The sequence below is a fragment of the Ovis aries genome, chromosome 5, assembly GCF_016772045.2.
Source record: "Ovis aries strain OAR_USU_Benz2616 breed Rambouillet chromosome 5, ARS-UI_Ramb_v3.0, whole genome shotgun sequence".
NCBI lineage: Eukaryota > Metazoa > Chordata > Mammalia > Artiodactyla > Bovidae > Ovis > Ovis aries.
In genome coordinates this window covers 99,458,831-99,482,150 of record NC_056058.1, presented here as the reverse complement: position 1 = coordinate 99,482,150, position 23,320 = coordinate 99,458,831, and the positions used below count along the sequence as shown (strand labels likewise).

At 38.6% G+C, this 23,320-nt stretch overlaps 1 protein-coding gene across 22 annotated transcripts in view; it reads right to left on the bottom strand.

Moving 5' to 3' along the window:
- Window positions 1-23,320, bottom strand: part of PAM (peptidylglycine alpha-amidating monooxygenase) — a 321,661-nt gene that overhangs the window by 154,293 nt on the left and 144,048 nt on the right. For all 22 annotated transcript variants that reach the window (XM_060416042.1, XM_060416041.1, XM_042250794.2 and 19 more), the window contains 2 exons: window positions 19,089-19,512; window positions 17,935-18,055 (listed from right to left, as the gene is read on the bottom strand). In XM_060416042.1, the coding sequence (XP_060272025.1) occupies window positions 17,935-18,055; window positions 19,089-19,177 (210 nt within the window). In that variant the 5' untranslated portion in view covers window positions 19,178-19,512. The remainder of the gene's footprint in view (window positions 1-17,934; window positions 18,056-19,088; window positions 19,513-23,320) is intronic.

Sequence of the window (23,320 nt, the reverse complement as noted above, 5' to 3'; positions counted from 1 at the left end):
ATTTTTTTTGGACAACTGACATTTTTTTTTTTTTTTAGTCTTGGGGAATACATGTTGTGGGAAGTGAGGAAATAAGTGACATGGAGTCTTCCAATGGCAGCACACTTGGAAGCAATAAAAGAGTGCTAGATTTGGCTTTTATTTGCTGCAGTGGCACTTCAAACTTCTTTGGCTATTGCAGAAGGTTTTCAGGTCACCACAAACAGAAGTGAAAAGAGAATACTGTGGCCAGTAACTGTGTGAAGTACCTTATTTATTTCAACTGACTCCTGCTACAATTGATTGAAGGACTAAAAGTCCCCTTACGCCTAACAGCCGTGGGCTTCTAGACCCAGGCTCCCTGTGCTGATCAACTAAACTCTAGGTAGAAGATAGAACACTATATACCTCTAGCAGAGTCAAAGAATTCATGTTGAGTAAGATAAATTTTTTACTCTCAACTCTGAACTATTCAGGGCAGGAACTTAATTTCCTCACCCTTGAGCACAATTTTCCCCATTTTGTATTATGGAGCGGTTATGACTGCAGAAAAACAATACAGAGACAATCTGTTAACTTCTAAACTTGTTTGACCACACTACAATCACTTCTTTCTTGCATTTGCCCAGGCTACCAAGGTATCTTCTTTGCTGCATCTACTGTGTCTGCCTTTAAAGTTCAAGGCAAGTAGATGAAACCACACCAGTAAAATATCTGTGAATACTGCCTTAGCATCTATGAAAAATACATTAAGGAGAAGAAGGTAGTATTTTAACATGTCCAAAATGGGGAAGCTAAATATTATAGCTAACAATATCAATTGTAGAAACAGTAAGGTAAACAGAATTCGCATCCTCATAGCAAAAGGATAATTCAGCTGGAAGCAAATGATTAACCATAGTTCAGTACAGCTTACCACAAAATGAAAAACTTTTATTTTCATAAACAGTAAAGACTAAAATATTGTAGTGATATTTTTCTGCCTGCATTGAATTTGACTGCAGCTTTTGCTAAGAGTTTGTTGTTCTGTTTTGGATTCTATTTCTGAATTAAAATATTTAAAAATAATCTAGTAAAGTTTTTTCAGTCTTACATAAAATTATTAAATAAGGGTGTTAAAGTGTTAACTGTGTGCACCTCTGAGATCCATGAGAGGAAATACTCTAATCTTGCAGAAACATCATTTGCCCTTTGTAAATCGATGTTGCCATGGCAAATGTTTTCATTTAATACTGTATTAGCTGAGTTGGGAGGATGTTGCAGTATACAGAGCCAATGTACTCCCTGTTTTTATGTATGTTCCTCTTCAAAAATGCTCTGAGGTTTGTTGGAGGGGGTGACTTTTGCATGCTAAGACAGAGCCATGCCTTAAAGGTGTACATCAGATTTGTCCCTTTATACATGATTATGTAGAATACCTTATCTGTGAAAAGCAATCTGTGCCTGGAAAGAGTATGTTCTGCACTTCTGCTTAAAGAATACAACATTCACGTGGAATGGCTCCAAATGTTCCTCTTCAATAGGGTTACTGAAATATTAATTCAGACTACATAAATCTGAAAATAAGTGAAGAAAGAGGATTTTTCTGGGGGCTAATAAGTGCAAAGAGCATCACTTTTCTTGCTAATGTGGAAAGATATGCATGGTTGCTTTCCACAAATATCTTCAGACTGACTATAATAGAAGAATGACCCCCTACAAATCTGGCTCTATTTGTTTCTAAACGTGTACCAAATTTCCTAAATTCTTTCATTAATCAGGCTCTCTTAACAGCACTGTTGCAAAGCAGAGAAATAGGAATTAAAAATTTATCAATTAGAGGCATTGTGTGGAAAACCCCTCTAGAGATTTCTGGAATATTTGGGGTTTATACCAAGAAAGTAGATGATTCTTTTTGTTGGCATTCTTTTTCCTGGTGATATTGTTTGTTTCTCTGTTAAATTTTAGCAACTATAAAATAGACGTTCTTTTAATGATAAGATAATTTGGATATGTACTAGAAAATCTGTTGTCATACTCCTCCACTGCCTCTCCAAGGGAACCAGCGTTTACAAGTTTACAGTGCCTTTTTCCAACTTCCTCCATGCTTGTACAAAAACGTATATCCAAACAGACCCATATATATAGACATTTTATTATTCATTTTTATTAAGACAGGGTCACACTCTGCACATGACTCTGCAGTTTGCTTCTCTCACTTAATGCACGGTGACAGTTCTTCTAAGTAAGGTAAGACAACAGACCCATCTTAGTTTTACACTTAATGCATAATATTCTAAGGGCTTCCCTGGTGGCTCAGACAGTAAAGAATCTGCCCACAGTGCAGGAGACATGGGTTCGATCCCTGGCTCAGGAAGATCCCCTGGAGAAGGGAACAGTTACCCACTCTAGTATTCTTACCTGGAGAATCTCATGAACAGAGGAGGCTGGCGGGCTGTAGTCCACGGGGTCGCAAAGAGTCAGACACGACTGAGTGACTAACACTTCCCTTTATTGCATAATATTCTATAGAATGATCTCCCACAATTTTAAGGATACAAATATTTTTACTTTAAAAGATAATGCCAGATAATTTTATTAAAAAGATTGTGGCGATGCATTCTCCACCAACAATGTATGAGCCTGCCCATGTCTTTTAATCCTTATAAGCTCTATTATAGCTCTTTTTAATATATTTTGCCATGTTAATGAGTTAAAAATATGGTATTTTTTCTCTTTAGTTTTATGATTCTTTTTTATGATGATTAACAGGGTTTAAGCCTTTTCCATTCTGTTAATTTAAAACTAATATCCTTCATTGCTTTCGGGTGGCTTGCCTTCTCAGTAGTCTGTGGGACTGCTTTACGTATTTGGCATGTTAGTCTTTTCTCTGTCATGTTTTTACTCATTCTCAATCTATTCTTGGTTAAATAATTCTTACCTTTAAAAGTTTGTGTGTATGTATATATGTTTTTTTGTTTTTGTTTTGTTTTGTTTTATCTTTCTAGCTTGGAAAATCCTATGGACGGATGAGCCTGGTAGGCTGCAGTCCATGGGGTCACTAAGAGTTGGACACGACTGAGCGGCTTCACTTTCACTTTTCACTTTCATGCATTGGAGAAGGAAATGGCAACCCACTCCAGTGTTCTTGCCTGGAGAATCCCAGGGACAGAAGAGCCTGGTGGGCTGCCATCTCTGGGGTCGCACAGTAGGACACAACTGAAGCGACTTAGCAGAAGCAGCAGTGTCTTCTATAGTTAGTGGTCTGTTCAGGTTTTTAAATATATTTTAGGTCAATCTGGATAGCTAATTATTTTCTAGAAAAGCACCATTTCCTCAAGATTATAAAACATACCAACAGAGGTACAAATAATATCTAAAATGTTTTCTTTATACTTACAAATAATATATAATTTTTGTAGTTTTTAGTCTTTAGTTAGGCTTGCCATGAGCTTATCCATTTTAATGGATATTCAAATAAGTGGTTTACTATTTCATTTATATTATTATTTGACCTATTTTATAAATATCAGCTTCTATCTTTAATCTTTCTTTTTGCTGATTTAACTGCTGTTTTCTTAAGTTGAATTATCTATTTAAACTTACTTTCATGCTGCTGCTACTGCAGCTGCTAAGTCACTTCAGTCCTGTCCGACTCTGTGCGACCCCATAGACGGCAGCCCACCAGGCTCCCCCATCCCTGGGATTCTCCAGGCAAGAACACTGGAGTGGGTTGCCATTTCCTTCTCCAATGCAGTATTTAAGGCCATCAGTTTTTCTCTGCATACTGCTTTATCTGGGTCTCATGGGTTTTGTTATTAAAATATTTGCCTTGCCAACGCTTTATAGATAATTTATAATTTTAGTTTTGTTTTTCTGCTTTTTTCATGGATTGTATAGAATAATGGTCCTTAATTTCTAAGTAGCTGTTTTCCAAAGCATCTCCCCATGGTCTATTCTAGTTTTATTGGTTATCACAGAGAGGATAAGAGGTATAAAACTCTACTGTAGTAAGCTGAAGGTTCTTAATTCTAGCTATGTGATTTTTAGGATATTTTATATATATTCAGAAATGTATATTCTCTTTCTACAATGTAAAATTATATATATATGTTAAATTACATTTACTATGTGTTAAATATATTAAATTATTCTATTGACTAAAATATTCAACTTCTTTACACATTTCCTCTTTGGAGTCTATTTGATATGTCAAACATTCCTTTATAAATGTATTTTGATCAATTTCATTTTGAATATTTGTTTTACATGATTGATAGTGATGGTTTTGGTGCCTAAAGGTATGTAACTCTTCTCTTAGTTAACTGTACCTACCAGATTCTTTCAAAGACAAAATTATAAAAGTTGACGTTCTGATTATGTCATCTGTTTATACCACTATTTCTAGGATGGTGCTTTTTATAGGGATTCCAAATATTTGTTTCCAAATCTCTCTACTCACGAACTGCTGTTGCTGCTGCTGTGTAGCTTCAGTCGTGTCGGACTCTGTGCGACCCCATAGATGGCAGCCTACCAGGCTCCTCCGTCCCTGGGATTCTCCAGGCAAGAATACTGGAGTGGGTTTGCCATTTCCTTCTCCAATGAATGAAAGTGAAAAGGGAAAGTGAAGTCGCTCAGTCGTGCCCGACTCTCAGCGACCCCATGGACTGCAGCCTGCCAGGCTCCTCCGTCCATGGGATTTTCCAGGCAAGAGTGCTGGAGTGGGGTGCCATTGCAAATTCTACTGCCTCCACAAAGATTTCCTGAAGAAGAAAGAAAGAAATGCAGACTCTATCTGCATGTACAGGGCTTCCCAGGTGGTGCCAGTGGCAAAGAATCCCCCTGAAAATGCAGGAGATGTAAGAGACGTGGACTCCATTCCTGGGTCAGGAAGATGCCCTGGGGGAGGGCATGGCAACCCACTCCAGTATTCTTGCCTGGAGAATCACATGAACAGAGGAGCCTGGCAGGTCCAGTCCATAGGGGCGCAAAGAGTCAGACATAACTGAAGCGACTTAGCACACATGTGTTTATATAATATAGTTTAGAAAATTTTAATTGTTGTCCTGACTAAAGTATTGTTGCAATCACCTTCTTCATGCTCAGCTTGATCCTTTGTAATTCTTTCTCTCAACTCTTCTAAGGTACTTTGGTGCCTTGCAGTAATTACTTGATAACATGCCTTAACTCATCTTCTGTAAATATAATTTAGGGCAAAAGTAACAGTAACTAGTAATTTCCTGAGTGGTATTAAGCTTTACAGATAATTCACTTAACTACAATCCTGTCAGGTGAGACTGTTATTATCCCCATTTTAAGATGAGGAAATTGAAGCTCATTAAAGGTTAAGTAGGAAGTCAAGAAACACCTAGAGTAACAGGCAAATTTGGCCTTGGAGTACGGAATGAAGCAGGGCAAAGGCTAACAGAGTTCTACAAGGAGAACACATTGGTCATAGCAAACAACACAAGGAAGGACTCTACACACGTACATCACCAGATGGTCAACATCAAAATCAGATTGTTTATATTCTTCACAGCCAAAGATGGAGATCTATACAGTCAGCAAAAACAAGACTGGGAGTCAACTGTGGCTCAGATCATGAACTCCTTATTGCCAAATTCAGGCTTAAACTGAAGAAAGTGGGGAAAACCACTAGATCATTCATTCAGTCAGTCAGTCAGTTCAGTCGCTCAGTGGTGTCTGACTCTTTGCCACCCTGTGAGTCGCAGCACGCCAGGCCTCCCTGTCCATCACCATCTCCCAGAGTTCACTCAAACTCACATCCATTGAGTCAGTGATGCCATCCAGCCATCTCATCCTTGGTCGTCCCCTTCTCCTCCTGCCCCCAATCCCTCCCAGCATCAGAGTCTTTTCCAATGAGTCAACTCTTTGCATGAGGTGGCCAAAGTACTGGAGTTTCAGGCATGACTTAAAAAAAATCTCTTATGATTATACAGTGGAAGTGAGAAATAGATAGTCAGGCACTCTGTCTCTGATAGACAGAGTGCCTGATGAACTATGGACGGAGGTTCATGACATTGTACAAGAGACAGGTTTTAAGACCATCCCCATGGAAAAGAAATGCAAAAAAGCAAAATGGCTGTCTGCAGAGGCCTTACAAATAGCTGTGAAAAGAAGAAAAGTGAAAAGCAAAGGAGAAAAGGAAAAATATAAGCATCTGAATGCAGAGTTCCAAAGAATAACAAGGAAAGATAAGAAACCCTTCCTCAGTGATCAACGCAAAGAAATACAGGAAAACAACAGAATGGGAAAGACTAGAGATCTTTTCAAGAAAATTAGAGATACCAAGGGAACACTTCATGCAAAGATGGGCTCGGTAAAGGACAGAAATGGTATGGACCTAACAGAAGCAGAAGATATTAAGAATACACAGAAGAACTATACCAAATAGATAATCATGATGGTGTGATCACTCACCTAGAGCCAGACATCCTAGAATGAGAAGTCAAGTGGGCCTTAGGAAGCATCACTACGAACAAAGCTAGTGGAGGTGATGGAATTCCAGTTGAGCTGTTTCAAATCCTGAAAGATGATGCTGTGAAAGTGCTGCACTCAATATGCCAGCAAATTTGGAAAACTCAGCAGTGGCCACAGGACTGGAAAAGGTCAGTTTTCATTCCAATCCCAAAGAAAGGCAATGCAAAAGAATGCTCAAACTACCACACAATTGCACTCATCTCACATGCTGGTAAAGTAATGCTCAAAATTCTCCAAGCCAGGCTTCAGCAATATATGAACCGTGAACTTCCAGATGTTCAAGCTGGTTTTAGAAAAGGTAGAGGAACCAGAGATCATATTGCCAACATCTGCTGGATCATGGAAAAAGCAAGAGAGTTCCAGAAAAACATCTATTTCTGCTTTATTGACTATGCCAAAGCCTTTGACTGTGTGGATCACAATAAACTGTGTTAAACTGTGGAAAATTCTGACAGAGATGGGAATACCAGACCACCTGACCGGCCTCTTGAGAAACCTATATGCAGGTCAGGAAGCAACAGTTAGAACTGGACATGGAACAACAGACTGGTTCCAAATAGGAAGAGGAGTATGTCAAGGCTGTATATTTTCACCCTGCTTATTTAACTTCTATGCAGAGTACATCATGAGCAACGCTGGGCTGGAAGAGGCACAAGCTGGAATCAAGATTGCCCGGAGAAACATCAATAACCTCAGGTATGCAGATGACACCACCTTTATGGCAGAAAGTGGAAGAGGAACTAAAAAGCCTCTTGATGAAAGAGAAAGTGGAGAGTGAAAAAGTTGGCTTAAAGCTCAACATTCAGAAAAGGAAGATCATGGCATCCGGTCCCATCACTTCATGGGAAATAGATGGGGAAACAGTGGAAACAGTGTAAGACTTTATTTTTGGGGGCTCCATAATCACTGCAGATGTTGATTGCAGCCATGAAATTAAAAGACGCTTACTCCTTGGAAGGAAAGTTATTATCAACCTAGACAGCGTATTAAAAAGCAGAGACTTTACTTTGTCAACAAAGGTCCGTCTAGTCAAGGCTATGGTTTTTCCAGTGGTCACGTATGGATGTGAGAGTTGGACTGTGAAGAAAGCTGAGCACTGAAGAATTGATGCTTTTGAACTGTGGCATTGGAGAAGACTCTTGAGAGTCCCTTGGACTGCAAGGAGATCCAACCAGTCCATCCTAAAGGAGATCATTCCTGGGTGTTCACTGGAAGGACTGATGCTGAAGCTAAAACTCCAATACTTTGGCCACCTCATGCAGAGCTGACTCATTGGAAAAGACTCTGATGCTGGGAGCAATTGGGGGCAGGAGGAGAAGGGTATCACAGAGGATGAGATGGCTGGATGGCATCACCAACTCAATGGACATGAGTTTGAGTCAACTCCGGGAGTTGGTGATGGACAGGGAGGCCTGGCGTGCTGCGATTCATGGGGTCGCAGAGTCGGACACAACTGAGCGACTGAACTGAACTGAAATGAAATGTTAAGCAGCTCACCTAAGATCTCGCAAGCTGCAAGCTGCAGTGCTAGAGTTCTGATCTAGCTCTAGTCTTTCATCCCTTATTTCTGTTACATGTCTTATCCCCATAATAATTATAACAGAAATAAGGGATAAGAGACATAGGAGTGGAAAAAGACTGCAGGAGAAATAAAGAACTTCGGAAAGTAAAAGTCGCTGAGTCGTGTCTGACTGTTTGCAACCCCATGGACTATACAGTCCAGTCCATGGCATTCTCCAGGCCAGAATACTGGAGTGGGTAACCTTTCCCTTCTCCAGGGGATCTTTCCGACCCAGGAATCGAACCAGGGTCTTCTGCATTGCAGGTGGATTCTTTACCAACTGAGCTATCAGGGAAGCCCTTGGAGGTTGCCATAAAGAACTGATGCTTTTGAACTGTGGTGTTGGAGCAGACTCTTGAGAGTCCCTTGGACTGCAAGGAGATTAAACCAGTCCATCCTAAAGGAAATCAACCCTAAATACTCATTGGAGGGACTGATGGTGAAGCTGAAATACTTTGGCCACCTCCTACAAAGAGATGACTTATTGGAAAAGATTTCTTGATGCCGGGAAAGACTGAAGGCAAGAGAAGAAGAGGACGACAGGATGAGGTGGTTGGATGCCATCACCAACTCAATGGACATGAGTTTGAGCAAGCTCTGGGAGATGGTGATGGACAAGCAAGCCTGGTGTGCTGCAGTCCATGGGGTCGCAAAGAGTCAGACAGGAGTGAGCGACTGAACAAAATAAAGTCTTGTTTTTAAATGTGAGGGGTATGGGAAGCTCTTAAAAGAGCTTTGGAGAAGGGCAATGTGGTCTGATTTCTGTTTTAATAAGATCCCTGTGGCTGCAGGAAGGAGCACAGGCTCTCAGGATATAAGAGCACAAGGCCAGTTAGGAGGTAAGGAGAGCTCTCTTCAAGATCCAGGAATGAGAGGTTGGGGCAGGGGCCAGGGTGGGAAAGCTGGGCGTGGGGACAAAGGGCTGGATTCTGGACGTATTTGGAAGGCAGAACCAACAGGATTTTCTGGCACATGATTTAAGTGGTGTGAGTAAGAGGAGCCAAGAAAGACCCCAGTCTATTTGGTCTAGAGAAACCGTAAGACAGGAATTGCCACTTAGCGAGATGGAGAAGTACGATACACAGTATTCCAAATAAGAGAACTCTTGTTTATTACCATTTACTTATAAAAACTGAATAGCTAACTATGGAACAAAGATCATAGTGCTGTTAACCATACATGGGTATTTTTATTCTCTATGATCTGTAAGTCAGAAGACACAGTTCATGAGATGTCGAAGGTTAAATCCATTTATTAGCCTAAATGGCATATGTAGTGGTTTCGATCGGGGATCAAAGGACAAGAGTCTATGGGTAGCTGTCTGCTTCAGTAAATAAAGTTTTTTATGGGAACAAAGCCAAGCTAATCATTTACATATTGTCTGCGGCTGCTTTCTAACTACAGAGGTAACAACTGGGACCTTATGGCTGACTGGCAAGCTGAAAATATTTACTATCTGACACTTTAAGAAATAATTTTCTAATCTCTGGCTTAGATTTAGACAGGGATAATTCAAAATTGTGTTAAACTGAACTAGGTTAATGGCAATATGTCTTTTAATAGCCTTTATCAGGAATATTTTATCAGAATTTTATCAGAATTCAGATTAGCATCATTTCTTTCTAGACAGACATGAGAATATTTTTTTTAGTTTTTTATTTTTTTAATTTTAAAATCTTTAATTCTTACATGTGTTCCCAAACATGAATCCCCTCCCACCTCCCTCCCCATAACATCTCTGTGGGTCATCCTCATGCACCAGCCCCAAGCATGCTGTATCCTGCGTCAGACATAGACTGGCGATTTTTTTAAAGTTATTGAACAATTTAGGATGGAGCCAGTAATTTATATTTTGGTTTTTTTTAACTAAAGAAAGCTTTTATTTTATAATATATGTGTAATAAAAAATACTTCCATGTGTGTACACATGAATGCACATAGAAAAATACATAGTGGTAACATTTTCTGAGAAACACAGAGGCCATTAACAGATCAGCAACAGAGAATTATGAAATAAGCATGCATCTCAAATTCAAGTAAAACTGTATTTAAATCCTTGTTCTTTAATTTACAGGCTATTTGGCTATGGACAGCTTATTTAATCTCCTTGAGTTTCAATTTCTCATATAAAAGAATTGGAATATTTGTACCCTGAACACAAAGTTTTTATGAGAATTAGTAAGACAATGCTTGTAAAATGACTAACACAGTAGTGTTACATAATGAGCACTGAGTAAATGTTTTCTCTTTTAAAAAATTAACCAATAAAAAAAAAGGACTCTAAATCTTATTAAGAAAATAGGTGATTATAAGGGAGACTCTTATACAGTAGCTATTTTTTCTAATATCCTTAGGTATCCTGTTAATTCGAAAATATCAAACATTAACTGAAAATAGAAGTCTCCTTTCTGTTTCTCATTTTTAATAAAAAAAGGAAAAAACTGGTCTCTGTCTCTCTCTATATATGTGTATATATATATATCTATATATATATATATTTACAAGACTGAACTCAGATATGTGACATGTTTAGATTATTTTCATGGTAGCAAACCTCATTAATAGTTCAATCTTCCCTAAGTGGACATTAAATAGGTTTTAGTAAAAATAAGGAGGAAGCATCATACTTTAAACTTACATAATTAGCAATGAACTATATGAGACTTTAGCTGTTTACAAGAGCCATTTTTTTGTATTCTATTTATTTGTATAATTGAGGCTTGCTAATAAAGCAAGAGGTGAATTATATAAGTAAGTACAACTTAAGTGAAGTGAAAAGTGAAGTCGCTCAGTTCTGCCCAACTCTTTGCAACCCCATGGACTATAACTACCAGGCTCCTCTGTCCATGGGATTTTCCAGGCAAGAATCCTGAGTGGGTTGCCATTTCCTTCTCCAAGAGACCTTCCTGACCAAGGGATTGAACCCAGGTCTCCCACATTGTAGGCAGATGCTTTACCGTCTGAGCTATCAGGGAAGTCCAAATACAATTTAAGAATTTGACAATTAGCATCCTACATGATACCAATCCTGAACTTCCAAAAAAGAAAGAGAAAAAAACAATATGACACAGCTAAGCAAACAAAACAAGGGCCTGGTGACCTTCCTTTCTAATAATCACTGAATTTTCTTTGCCATTAGCTTCTCTATTGGTGAAAGAAGTAATAGTTCTTCCTTGGTTTGGGGAAGGGGAAGGGCATACCATTTTAATCTCTTTTGCTGCTCTTTTTCCAAATCTTGGCATTTTATACACATTGCCTAAGTCTTTCTAAATAAAAAACACATACTAGTCCAGAATTTGGATATTTCTTGATTTCCCTTCTTCAATAGCAAGATCACCATGCTTCTAGATTTTCATAAAGAGAGAAATAACGAAGAACAGAGGAAAAAGAAACACTAAAAGGCAAGAATACTGTTCATTTTAAGACAATGACTTAATGCAACCAGTTTTCACCCATGGTCTTTTCTTCACTGCAACAGAAATGCCCTGGTGCAGGACGGGCTACTGGAGGTGTTTCACAGTCCTGGCCTCACAATGCTTAATACTGTCCAGACAGCTTCTCTCAGTCAAATCCCATCAGCCATGTGTGTTCTAGTGTACAGACTGGGTCAGAAGAGGATGCCGTGTAGTGGTGGGCAGGTCAGAGGACTATGAAAAGTAGAAAGGAACGTTGACTGCCAAACACTCAGAGGTGGTCAGGAAACCAACGGCAGGGTTGCACGTTCAAGCTCTCAAGTCAGGTGGGAATCGCCCCTGGGCGCTACCCAGCTGCTTCGGATCCATTCTCTACAGTGAGAACAGCTAACCTAAGGCTGATGCCCAGAAGCTGACATTAATTTTCTCCTTTTGTGCAATAAGGCTTAATCTGAAAGTCAAACTGGCCTGTGAGGGAAAATGGAGACACAGAAGGGTGGAGTGTCTCCCTTCCTTTTATTTTTGTGCTCAAAAGGAAACAAGAGTTTTTATTTTTTAATGCAAATATTACATAATAATAACTAGAAAGGAGACAAGTAAATTACAAACCCCAAAGAACTAAAAATTATTCCAGTAAAGCTTCATTTTTCTGGGCTCCTTTCCTACCTTGTCCTCAATTTTAAGCTCTGGCTGGGGAAACTTTTCCCCTATAATGACTGAATTTAAAATACCTAGATTTAACCTATTACAATATACCCCCAAATCAGTCATAAGCCAAACTTCTGTACAACTAAATGACTTTACATGAAAAAGTTTAATCAGCATTCTCAACATAAGAAAATGAAAGCACCACAATTCTGCATTTACCTTGTATTATGTATTACCTCTTTGATAAACACATATCCTTAGGAAATGCTGTTTATAAGTGATGTTATGATAACAGCTTGATATTTTAAAACTGATTTCCTAAACTAGTACAGTAAGAAAAGTGTATGAGAGCTAGGTGCTTATCATGTGATTGCACATGCCTTGTGGCAGCAAGGGAAATTTTTCCTTTCTTCCGTTAGAAAATAAAAAAGTTAAAATATATTAGTAAACATTTTCTAATGTTTGTTGTTCATGGGGGAGAAAAAAAGCAAAAACAAAGAGAAGGATTTTGAGAAGCTCTTGAGAAAATTCTGTAGGAAGTATTTTCTTCATTCTGGTTCCATCTGAATGACTACATTCTTTCACCATTATTTTGAAACAAGTGAAAATTTAAGGCTCTAATTTCAAGTTTTTCAACTTGTTGCTCTAGAGTGTCTGATTTTTAAATTCAGAACTCTTCGGTTTTCTTTCATTCCTGGTGATAGATATTTGTGCTCAGGAGCACAGAGGAAGACCATCTTCTCATTTTCAAGCATGATCTGTGACTCTTCAAAAGCTAAACACAGAATGAGACCAGAATTTGCAAGCAGTTCAGAAAGGAAAAAGTGTTTTCCTTCATAGTTCTCAAATCGCTTCCAAAATAAGGGAAGAAAATGACAGCCTAACACATCCTGATGGAAAGAAATTCAACTATCACATGATTTAGAGTTATTAGGTTCAAGAGAAAATATTTAACTTTTATAAAATTATATTTTTTTACAAATTAATTTACATTTGTGAATCCTTAAACCAAGACTTCAGAGAACCTATGCGGCACAAACAACAAATAAATAAATGCTATGTAAACACAGGATCTGAAAGGACTTAGACAAGAGTAATTTTTTAGTAAGGTCCATGCACAAAGTTCCAAGCAGAGTGAAGAAATCCAGGCTGACTTCAAATAAATACAGAAAAAAATTAAAGTTTCATACTGATGAACTGCTTTTGATAACTTTTTTTCTAGGCATAAAAGATATATAAGAACTTTGAGAAAAACATCCATTCTCAGTGTTCCTTCCCTGATCATAAGGGCCATTTTTAATGGAAATTACTCAAGAATAAGCACACCGAAAGATTTACTTCTTTGCTTATTTTCCCAGATTTCTCTCACCCAGGTTCAAACCTCCTATTTTTCTTCACTGGCCACCTTTCTTATTACTATGATGTCTTATCTACCCTATGAAACAATTACTGAAAGTATAAGGGCTGGTAATTTCTTTCTCATCTTAAGGTTCTTTCACAAAAAGACAATGAACTCATATTTTGGGAGAACTTAGCATGTACAGAGCAACTAAACAATGCCACTGGTACAACCTTGCTCAGTCTTCAGAATTATCCTAGGTAGGTACTATTATTATTGTGTCTATAGAAGAAGGGGCAGGACCAGCTAGTTAAGAAAATTCCTGAACTGACACCACAAGAGCTGTAACAAAAATGCTGTCAGCCTGATTCCAAAGCCTACATTTTAGCCAACTAGATTTGGCTTAGATTGAGATGATATACTTTATGTAAAATCACTGTAATTATGCTTTAGCTATTTTATAATCAAACCTCCATGGGAGAGTTAACATATCAAATTGATGATAGCACCTTACAGTGATCATGAGCTGGCAGTTTATCAAACTGTTTTGTTTGTTGATATGAGAGCTGGTGACAGCAAAAACCCACAGCATCCCTGGTTAGAAAGAAAATCAAAAGAAGAAGAAAATGTGCTAAAAGAAACAGTCTCAAAATACCACCACTTCAAGGATCTGGATTGGAAGTCAGTGACATCAGACACCAGATTCTACTTGAAAGTGTTAGTCGCTCAGTTGTGTCCGACTCTGCGACACCACGGAACTGTAGCCCCTCCAGGCTCCTCTGCCCATAGAATTGTCTAGGCAAGAATACTGGAGTGGGTAGCCATTCTCTTCTGCAGAGGATTATCCCAACCCAGGAATCGAACTGGGATCTCCTGCACTGCAGGTGGATTCTTTACCAAGTGAGCCATCAGGGAAGCCCCACTTTACCTCTGTTCTAGGCTACTTAGTAGCTGGTTGCTCATCTCCCTCATCTTGCCAATGCCTGAAAAACACTGATTAACAAGAAATTTATTAAAGAAGAAAGAAATTACTTTTTAAAATTTTAAGTCATAAGAAATAGCCCACTTTGAATATAAAATTGACATAGAAATAAATAATAAACTACTTAGATTCTCTGAAGCTGGTTTATATGGGAGCAACTTTTAAGCCTTTTACGGCTGCTCTGAAGTCTATGGAATGGTTGAATGGACTGCATCTCAGAGGTCTGACATGACTGGATATTATTTAGTGATCTAGATCTGTATGGCATCAACAGAATTAATTAGATGTGCTACCTGTATTATAGCTAAGGTTCTTTCCATCTCTACTCAATATCTGCTTGTTTCTCTATCCAAACCTGCCTAACAATCTAAAGTTCCCCAAGGAAAACACTTAAATCAGATTAATTGATGCATCATTTGTTATTGCCAAAACTTAAGATTTTCTTTGTTAAAAAAAAAATCTGTTGGGTGAATATATCTCTTCAAAAAACCTGGTCTGCCTAGTTACCAACTCAGTTTCTAGCTTCCCAGTTTCTTCTTTTCTTAACATTTGTTGCTCTTCTTGATCTTCTGCCATTAAAACACACACACACACACACACACACACACACACATTTTAACTTCTCAAGGCCCTTCTTTGTTTCCACGTTTTTCTTACTCCTTTTTTCTTATATGATTCTTGTATGTTCTAGTCTTCATACTATGGTTTTTCTTGATTTCTTTCTCCTTTTATTTTTGTCCTTTATCATTTTCTCCATGTATTTTGGCCAATTGTTCTTACTCCTTTTCATAGTTTATTTCCATCCTCTAGTAGTTTTTCTTTTTTTTTCTTTCTTCACCTTCTTATCTCTTTCCTCTTAAGGATCTGTATTAAACTTAAGTTTCATTTGCATTTTAAGAAAAGAATACTTGTTTCACCAAAAGTACTCATCACAGTTCTAGATCTTTCTCACTAAGAACACAAAGTTTAGGAGAAAAGCGTTTCTGTTTCCATCTCTCCTTGGGTATACTCAACATGGGTATAATTATCATTTCTGGCACTAGTGGTAAAGAACCTGCCTGTCAATGCAGGAGACATAAGAGATAAGGGCTCGATCCCTGGGTCAGGAAAATCCCATGAGGAGGAAATGGCAACCCACTCCAGTGTTCTTGAGTGGAGAATGCCATGAACAGAGGAGGGCTACAGTTCACAGGGTCACAAAGAGTCGGATATGACTGAAACAACTTAACATGCATGCACGCATGAAGGTGTATGAGGCGTATGACATATATATATATATATACACACACATATATCAGCCAGATCAAGTCAGTAAATACTTGTGGCACGTAGTCAATAGAGAGGGCCAGGGAAAGTAGAAGAAACAGTCAACAACCAGTTCTGAGCTGACCAAACAGAACAATCAAATCAGTTGCCCAGCTAGGTGGTTTCAGTTACAAGTCACAGAAAATCCAACTCGGTCTGGTTGAAACGAAAAAGGCTAACACAAGAGATAACTCCCTAAGTAGCAATGTCACTGAGAACCTGCATTGCCATCTATGGTGTTAGTTTTACTCTAGACCTGGCTCCTTTCAAGAACTCAGCAGACCCTAAGACTAGATAGATGCCTTTTGCTTACATGCAACAAAAAAAATGCATTCCCAGCCAAAGTCCTAAGGTTTCACTGGATTGGTCTAGGTCCCACACCTTCTTCTGAATCAGTCACCATGGAAGGGGAACTGGAATGCAGTGATCTGCTAATCCTAGTCCAGGTGCCCCATCTCTGGATCCTGGGTAGGCAGGATATGGTTTCAGAGAAGAAGCAATGAGGGATGGTATGCTGGAAAGGCAACCAGCAAATGTTCACTGCACACAGACAGCAAAGCTGAATGCAGAGAGTGCAAAATAACAAGCTGTACTCTACTCATTAATATATGTTCTTTTTTCCAGTTATTTTGATAATTGTTAAGATTATAAAAACTGAGATAACACATTTTATCTTATGCAAATCGAGTTCCTTTTCATTCTTTTATAATCAATTCCTCTAGGAACTCTTTCTGAGAATGTTCACTCCAAACAGTTACCTATTTTTATTACTGCTAAATAATTTAAATGTTTTTACTGTAAAATAATGAGAAGGAAAAAAACCACAGAATAATAATGAACTACAACAAGTGATTATTTGAGAAAATAATGATATTCCTGTAGGAAAAGAGTGCTTAAAGACTAATTAGTGAGTATTTTAAAAAAGTATTACAAAGTCATTTTAAGCAAATATAGGGGGAAAATCACTTTTGAAAGTGAGAACAGACATGAAAAAGCACACTTCATAAGTGAGTAAATATCACCGTTCTCTCCTATTCCCAATCTGATGATATCTCTTTTTATTAAGTACTAACTAAAGACAGACAGTACCAAATTAAAGGCCAGGATGCTAATAACTGAACATACAGAAAAGTCACCTGCCTGGTCACTTGTGGATGGGCAAGGGTGAAGGGTGAGGGCCAATTTGACAACAGCAGTTATTTACAGATACTTAAACCATACATAGGTATTCAAATAAACAAACATTAATCCTCAGTCCTCCAAAAAAGACCTCCTGTATTTTCTTAGAGCTTCTGAACATCAATTTCAAAAGAATTCTCCCCAGTCTGTAGAATACTTTTATTTTCTCTGTACTTTAAAATAGACAGAAAATTTAAAAACCAGAATGTCATCTGCAGCAATGAGTCATCAGCCATGGCAGCTCTACAACACCCAGGTCTTCCCCTTTCTCTGCAGCCCTTTATAAACGAAGCCTACCTTTTAATGACACACATAAATCCCAGCGCTGCCTGGCTGAAAAGCGTAATTAATTCTGGCCTTTTCATGCCTACTGAAACACTTTGCACACATGACAGCTGTGGGTTTGAGAATCCTCTGAATCCCCAAAACAGGGAAAGCCACAGCCACAATCCAGTTCTACTCAAAATGCTCTGTAAGTCACCATGGTAGTTTTGCTTCTACTTCGTCAGATATCTCTCCTATGACAAGCAGATTAAGCTAAAGAAAACTCACAATCAGCCACCTGTATGAACAGCTTTTTTTTTTTTTTTTAACTTTTAAAAGTGTGGAATATGTATTTTCCAAATTCTTGGCAGTAAACACATGATTTCATTTCTCAATTTGTGGCTGCAATAGAGGGGTATTTAAACAACTTAATCTCTTAGATGCAGCTGCTCAATATCATTTCCCTTTATTAGAATTTTTTTTCATATTTTAATACATACTTACATGCTGCATTACCAAGGCGATTACTCCACTGAGACTTAAATTTTCAAGGTTCCATTTCAAACCACAAATAATACAGGTAAAATTTTTAAAAAGAAATTTAACTGAAAGATTTACCTTAAAAAATTTAGTCCTCTTTACAATACTTACTCTAGCCCTATTTGAGGAATCTTGAAACAAAATGCTTACTTTTCAAAGAAGTTACTCCTGCTATAAATGCAGTTTCTTTAATTACAGACTGTATATAGAACACACAAATAATGAAATACAGACTTCCTCTCACCTGTTTGGGTGTGACCCCAGGCATGCGAATATCCAATGCAAAATCTGATGAATCAATAGGAATTACTGGTCTGGTGGTACCAAGACATTCATTGGAAAATGATCTGGTAGTTTCCTTAAACCTTAAAAAAAGAAGACAATTTCAACATCCTTGAACATAATGGGATTTTAACTGGACATGGGAAGAGGAAAAAAAAGGAATTCTATGACTTTAAGACTAAATATTGTCGACTTAGACACAATGAAAAGATGTAATTACCACATAATATTCTATAACATTCTCAGAATTGCATCATATAGTCCAAGAGCAACATGCACCCAGCTTGTGAGCAAAACATAATCAAAGCAACCAAGCAGGCTACATTCAAAACTTGATTCAATATAAACCTGTCAAAATATATATGTTTCTGTTAATGAAAGTACAGTATTAGTCAATCAGAATTATCATAGGCCTGTCAATCTTCTCAAGGCAGAAATACTACTAAAAGCCAGTAAAAAATTTTGTGACTCCTTTTATGAGTGTCCGATATTACTAGTCAGAAACAAAAAAACCAACAATAACATCGCTAGAAGGCAGAGTTTTATGATGGCGGGGTGGCGGGGTGGCGGGGGGTCCTGGGGGGGGGGAGCCTGTGATGTGAATTACAAATGTACAAGTGCATAAATATTTAACATGGTAATTATGAAGAGTATATACGGCTCAATGCTTTCTTGTGAGCTCTTAGAGTCTGTGATCTGCTTCTCCCCACCAGTTACCTACCTTTATATCTCATTCTTCAGGCTGTTACAAACGAGAAGGCATTCCAGCCTAAATGACGATATTGTACTTTCTCAAATTGTCTCCCCAAGAGGGAGTGATGAGTATTGGAAATCACAACTTCTAATTGGGAGTTCTGAAAGCCAGGACAGTTTGGCTATAGAGGACAGGGGGGTGGAGGCGAGGGGGCTTTTTTTTTTTTTTTCTGTAAGGGGGAACTTTTACAAGAAGTTTAACTGTGTCAAAATTCCCAAGGATTGCGGCCAAGTGAATCAACCACGTATATTTCTCCAACACTCTTCCTTTTTTTTTTTTTCAACAGCATGCACAGAAACCATCCAAACCACATGTCGCCTGTTTAGAAATAAATAAACAAAAACAAAAAAACAAACACCCACCTCTTAAAGACAGAAAGTGGGCTTCGGAAGCCCACACAGCCGCTGGGAAACACGAGGAGGAGAACTAGCAGGCTCCGAAAGCCAGCCATGTCCTCGGCGCTCCGGCCCGGCCGGGAGGACCGGACGGCGCGGCGCCGGGCGGGCGGGAGGAGCGCCGGGAGGACCGGGCCGCGGCGCCGCCGGCAGCCACTACTTCATGGCCCGGGGCGCGGCGGGCGTCCCCGCGGCAGCCACACAGCAGCGCCGCGCGCGCTCAGCGCCCGCGGGAAGCCGGGACTTCTGTCAGGTCCGCGAGCGGAAGCGCGCCTCCCCTCAGAGCCGGCGGCGGGGGGCGGCGAGTTAGACGCGCGGGATGCTTATCGCTCGGGCGGGACAGGGGCGGGGAGGGCTCCCACACAAACCCGCGTCAGTCATCGTCCGGAACCTGCAGAAAATAGAAGCAGATAATGGATGACTAAACACATGACGACGTGCGTCCCCTCAGCAAATCCCAGCTGAGGTGCTTTCATCCGTTCGTCGCTCCGCAAGCTTGAGCCCAAGCCTGGTGAAAATGCGGGTCTGTTGACCTCCCCCCGCCCCCAAACCCGCCCTCCTTCAGATTTCACAAACCCCCTTAGCCCCCCAGTTCTGCCTTTTCCTGCTTTCTCCTCTCTCACACCCGCTCTTCTCCTCTTCTCTGCGACTTCGTTCCCCCCACCTTTCCCCTCACATTCACCCCTACCTCCGGATTTCTTCTCTTCACTTGCTGTCACTCACTCCCTTCTAGAATGGAAAATGCACTTGATACCTCTGCTGGTTTTAATATCTGCACTTAATACCTCTTTCATTGTATTACTTTTGATGCCCCTGAACCACCCACTAAAAGAAAAGGGAACTGAAGTTGTGGGTGAAGCAAAGTTGCTATTGGCAGCCACGAATGGAGAAAAAGGTCTTATAGACATGAAAGCTAATTATGCTTCTTGGTTCTTGAATGTAACGAAGTTTTTCATACAAATGACAGGCTAAGGCAAAAGAAAAGAAAGAAAAAAAAGAAACTAAAGGAGAGTTTATATACGACAGTAATCAGATAGGAGAAGACTTTGAGAACAAAGGCATGTTCATATCTATATATATATACATACATACATATATATACACACACATCACACATCTCAGGAGAAGGATAACCCCTGCCAAGAATGATCGTCACAGAAGTAATCACTGAAGTTCTCAGAATCATTTTTAAAACAAATCAAATATCTATAGCTAACACCAAATATGAAATGTAAGCACCTATTTTAAAATCCTGCATCTAACATACAAATAGTAATTCCTTACTTAGAAGGCATGCCTCCCAAAAGATATTCATTCCTGAATAAAGTTTGGAGACTTATAGTGCAATGCAATTAGAAGCAGTAAGGAGAATCTCAGCCGACCCCCACATGAATTTTATATACAGAGAGTATGATCTAAAACAATATAAACATCAGGCCATACAGAACTAATGCAATATCTCAACATTTTGTGAAGAGGACTTAATTAGGCTAAATTTTAAAAGGTGTGTGTTTTGACTTTACTCTTATTCTGAATATATTTCAGACTGTGTATCAAGTATGTATATTTTAGCAAGGTGTTATTTTAAAATATATCATTCACAATATAAAGATACTTTATAGGAAAATACTTTAAAGGAAAAGATTTCTTTAAGTTCTGAGTCACAAATAAATCCACTGGCCAGATGAATAATGGTAAAAAAAAAAAAATCAGTAAGATCTTACAGAAGTGCTCCACAATAATAAATTAGCATCTAAATCATTCCCTGGAAATCACAAGAGAGTGAATCTAATCTAAACAAAACAAACAAAAAATCAAACAAAAAGTAAACTAAGACAAACAGAAAGTATGAGCTAAACTTGAAATTAGAAGAGTTCACGGTCATTGCTTTCTAAAAGAAACATAGGTTACATAAACTATAAATAAAACATGATTGACTATCCAACCTATGCAAGGATGCTTGAGGCTCCCCAGCAACCAAGAACCACAGTTAATTTACATAAGCAATGACATTTTTAAAAGACTGATGATATTTGTTTGAACTTTCTCTTTGGCTTGCTGTGTGAGCTTTCGGAACAAAAGCCTTTAGCTTTGTCCAATCCTGTGGGTAAAGGAAAGAAGAGAAACAACTGCCTGAAGGCTATGCAATTGCTTTTGTTTACAACGAAATACAGTCCTATGAAATGACAATGCTTAACAGTCCCCAAGTTCTTTTCCTCTTTAAATATATGTGAAGAAGGGATTATATTTTTTCTATTTCATGCAGAACAGGATTCAAGGACAGTCCTTCTTCTAGTTGGCAGGGAGATATAGAATTATACAAACACTTGAAAACAAATTTAGTATTAACATTCTTTAGCAGGAACACATCCTTAACTACTAGTGTTTGAAAAAAGATTCCACTTATTTCTTTGATTTTATTACCTTTGATGTCCCTGAACCACCCACTGAAAGAAAAGGCAACTGAAGTTGTGGGTAAAAGCAAAGTTGGTATTGGCAGCCATGAATGGAAAAAAAGGTCTTACAGAAATGAAAGCTAATTATGCTTCTTGGTTCTTGACATTTTATAAACTAAAGACAAAATACAAATCATCATATGAAAAACATCATGTCTAATCTTTCTATTTCTTATTTTACAATGCCTGATGACTCTGAAATGTATGTGTGTGTGTATGCATGTATCATCAACAACAACAAATATATATATATGTATACCTAATATTCAAATCCTAGTATTTTTAGGATTAAAAAAATTCAAAATAGAGTTCTTTGATATAATTCATTCTCTAATCAAAACATGGGGCTTCCCAGGTAGCTCACTGGAAAAGAACTTGCGTGCCAATGCAGGAGACTTGGGTGTGATTGCTGGGTCCAAAAGACCCCTTGGAAAAGGAAATGGCAATCCACTCCAGTATTCTTGCCTGGGATATCTCATGGACAGAGAAGCCTGTGGACAGTGGGCTACAGTCTATCAGGTCTCAAAAGAGATGGATGTGACTTAACAACTAAACAACAATTAAAAAAATGCTTTAATTTCACTTTTTGTACAAAATAGTATATGTTGGGGTTTTCGAAAATGAATAAAACTAAAGGAGAATATATTCTATTAACGGAGATGATTCACTTCAGCATTCTTGCCTTGAGAACCCCATGAATGGTATGAAAAGGCAAAAAGATATGACACTGATAGATGAACTCCCCAGGTTGGAAGGTGCCCAATATGCTACTGGATATCAGTGGAGAAATAACTCCAGAAAGAATGAAGAGACAGAGCCAAAGCAAAAGCAACACCCAGTTGTGGATGTGACTGGTGATGGAAGTAGTCAGATATTGTAAAGAACAGTAATGCACAGGAACCTGGAATGTTACCTCCATGACTCAAGGTAAATTGGAAGTGGTCAAACAGGAGATGGCAAGATTGAACATCGACATTGTAGGAATCAGTGAACTAAAATGGATGGGAATGGGTGGATTTAATTCAGGTGACCACTATATTTACTACTGCAGGCAAGAATCTCTTAGAAGAAATGGAGTAGCCCTTATAGTCAACAAGAGTCCAAAATGCAGTACTTGGGTGCAATCTCAAAAAGACAAAATGATCTCTGTTCATTTCCAAGACAAACCATTCAATTTCATGGTAATCCAAGTCTATGCCCTGACCAGTAATGCTGAAGAAGCTGCAGTTGAATGGTTCTATGATGAACTACAAGACCTTCTAGAACTAACACCCCAAAAAAGATGTCTTCTTCATCAAAAGGGACTGGAATGCAAAAGTAAAAGTCAAGAGATACATGGAGTAACAGGTAAGTAGGGCAAAGGCTAACAGAGTTTTCCCAAGAGAATGCACTATTCATAGCAAACACCCTCTTCCAACAACAGAAGTGATGACTCTACATATGGATATCACCAGATGGTCAATACCAAAGTCAGGTTAATTGTATTCCTTGCAACCGAAGATGAAGTTCTCTAAAGTCAGCAAAAACAAGACCAGGAGCTGACTGGCTCAGATCATGAACTCCTTATTACAAAATTCAGACTTAAATTGAAGAAAGTAGGGAAAACCGCTAGACCATTCAGGTATGACCTAAATCAAATCCCTTATGATTATACAGTGGAAGTGAGAAATAGATTTAAGGGTCTAGATCTGATAGGTAGAGTGCCTGAAGAACTATGGACGGAGGTTCATAACATTGTACAGG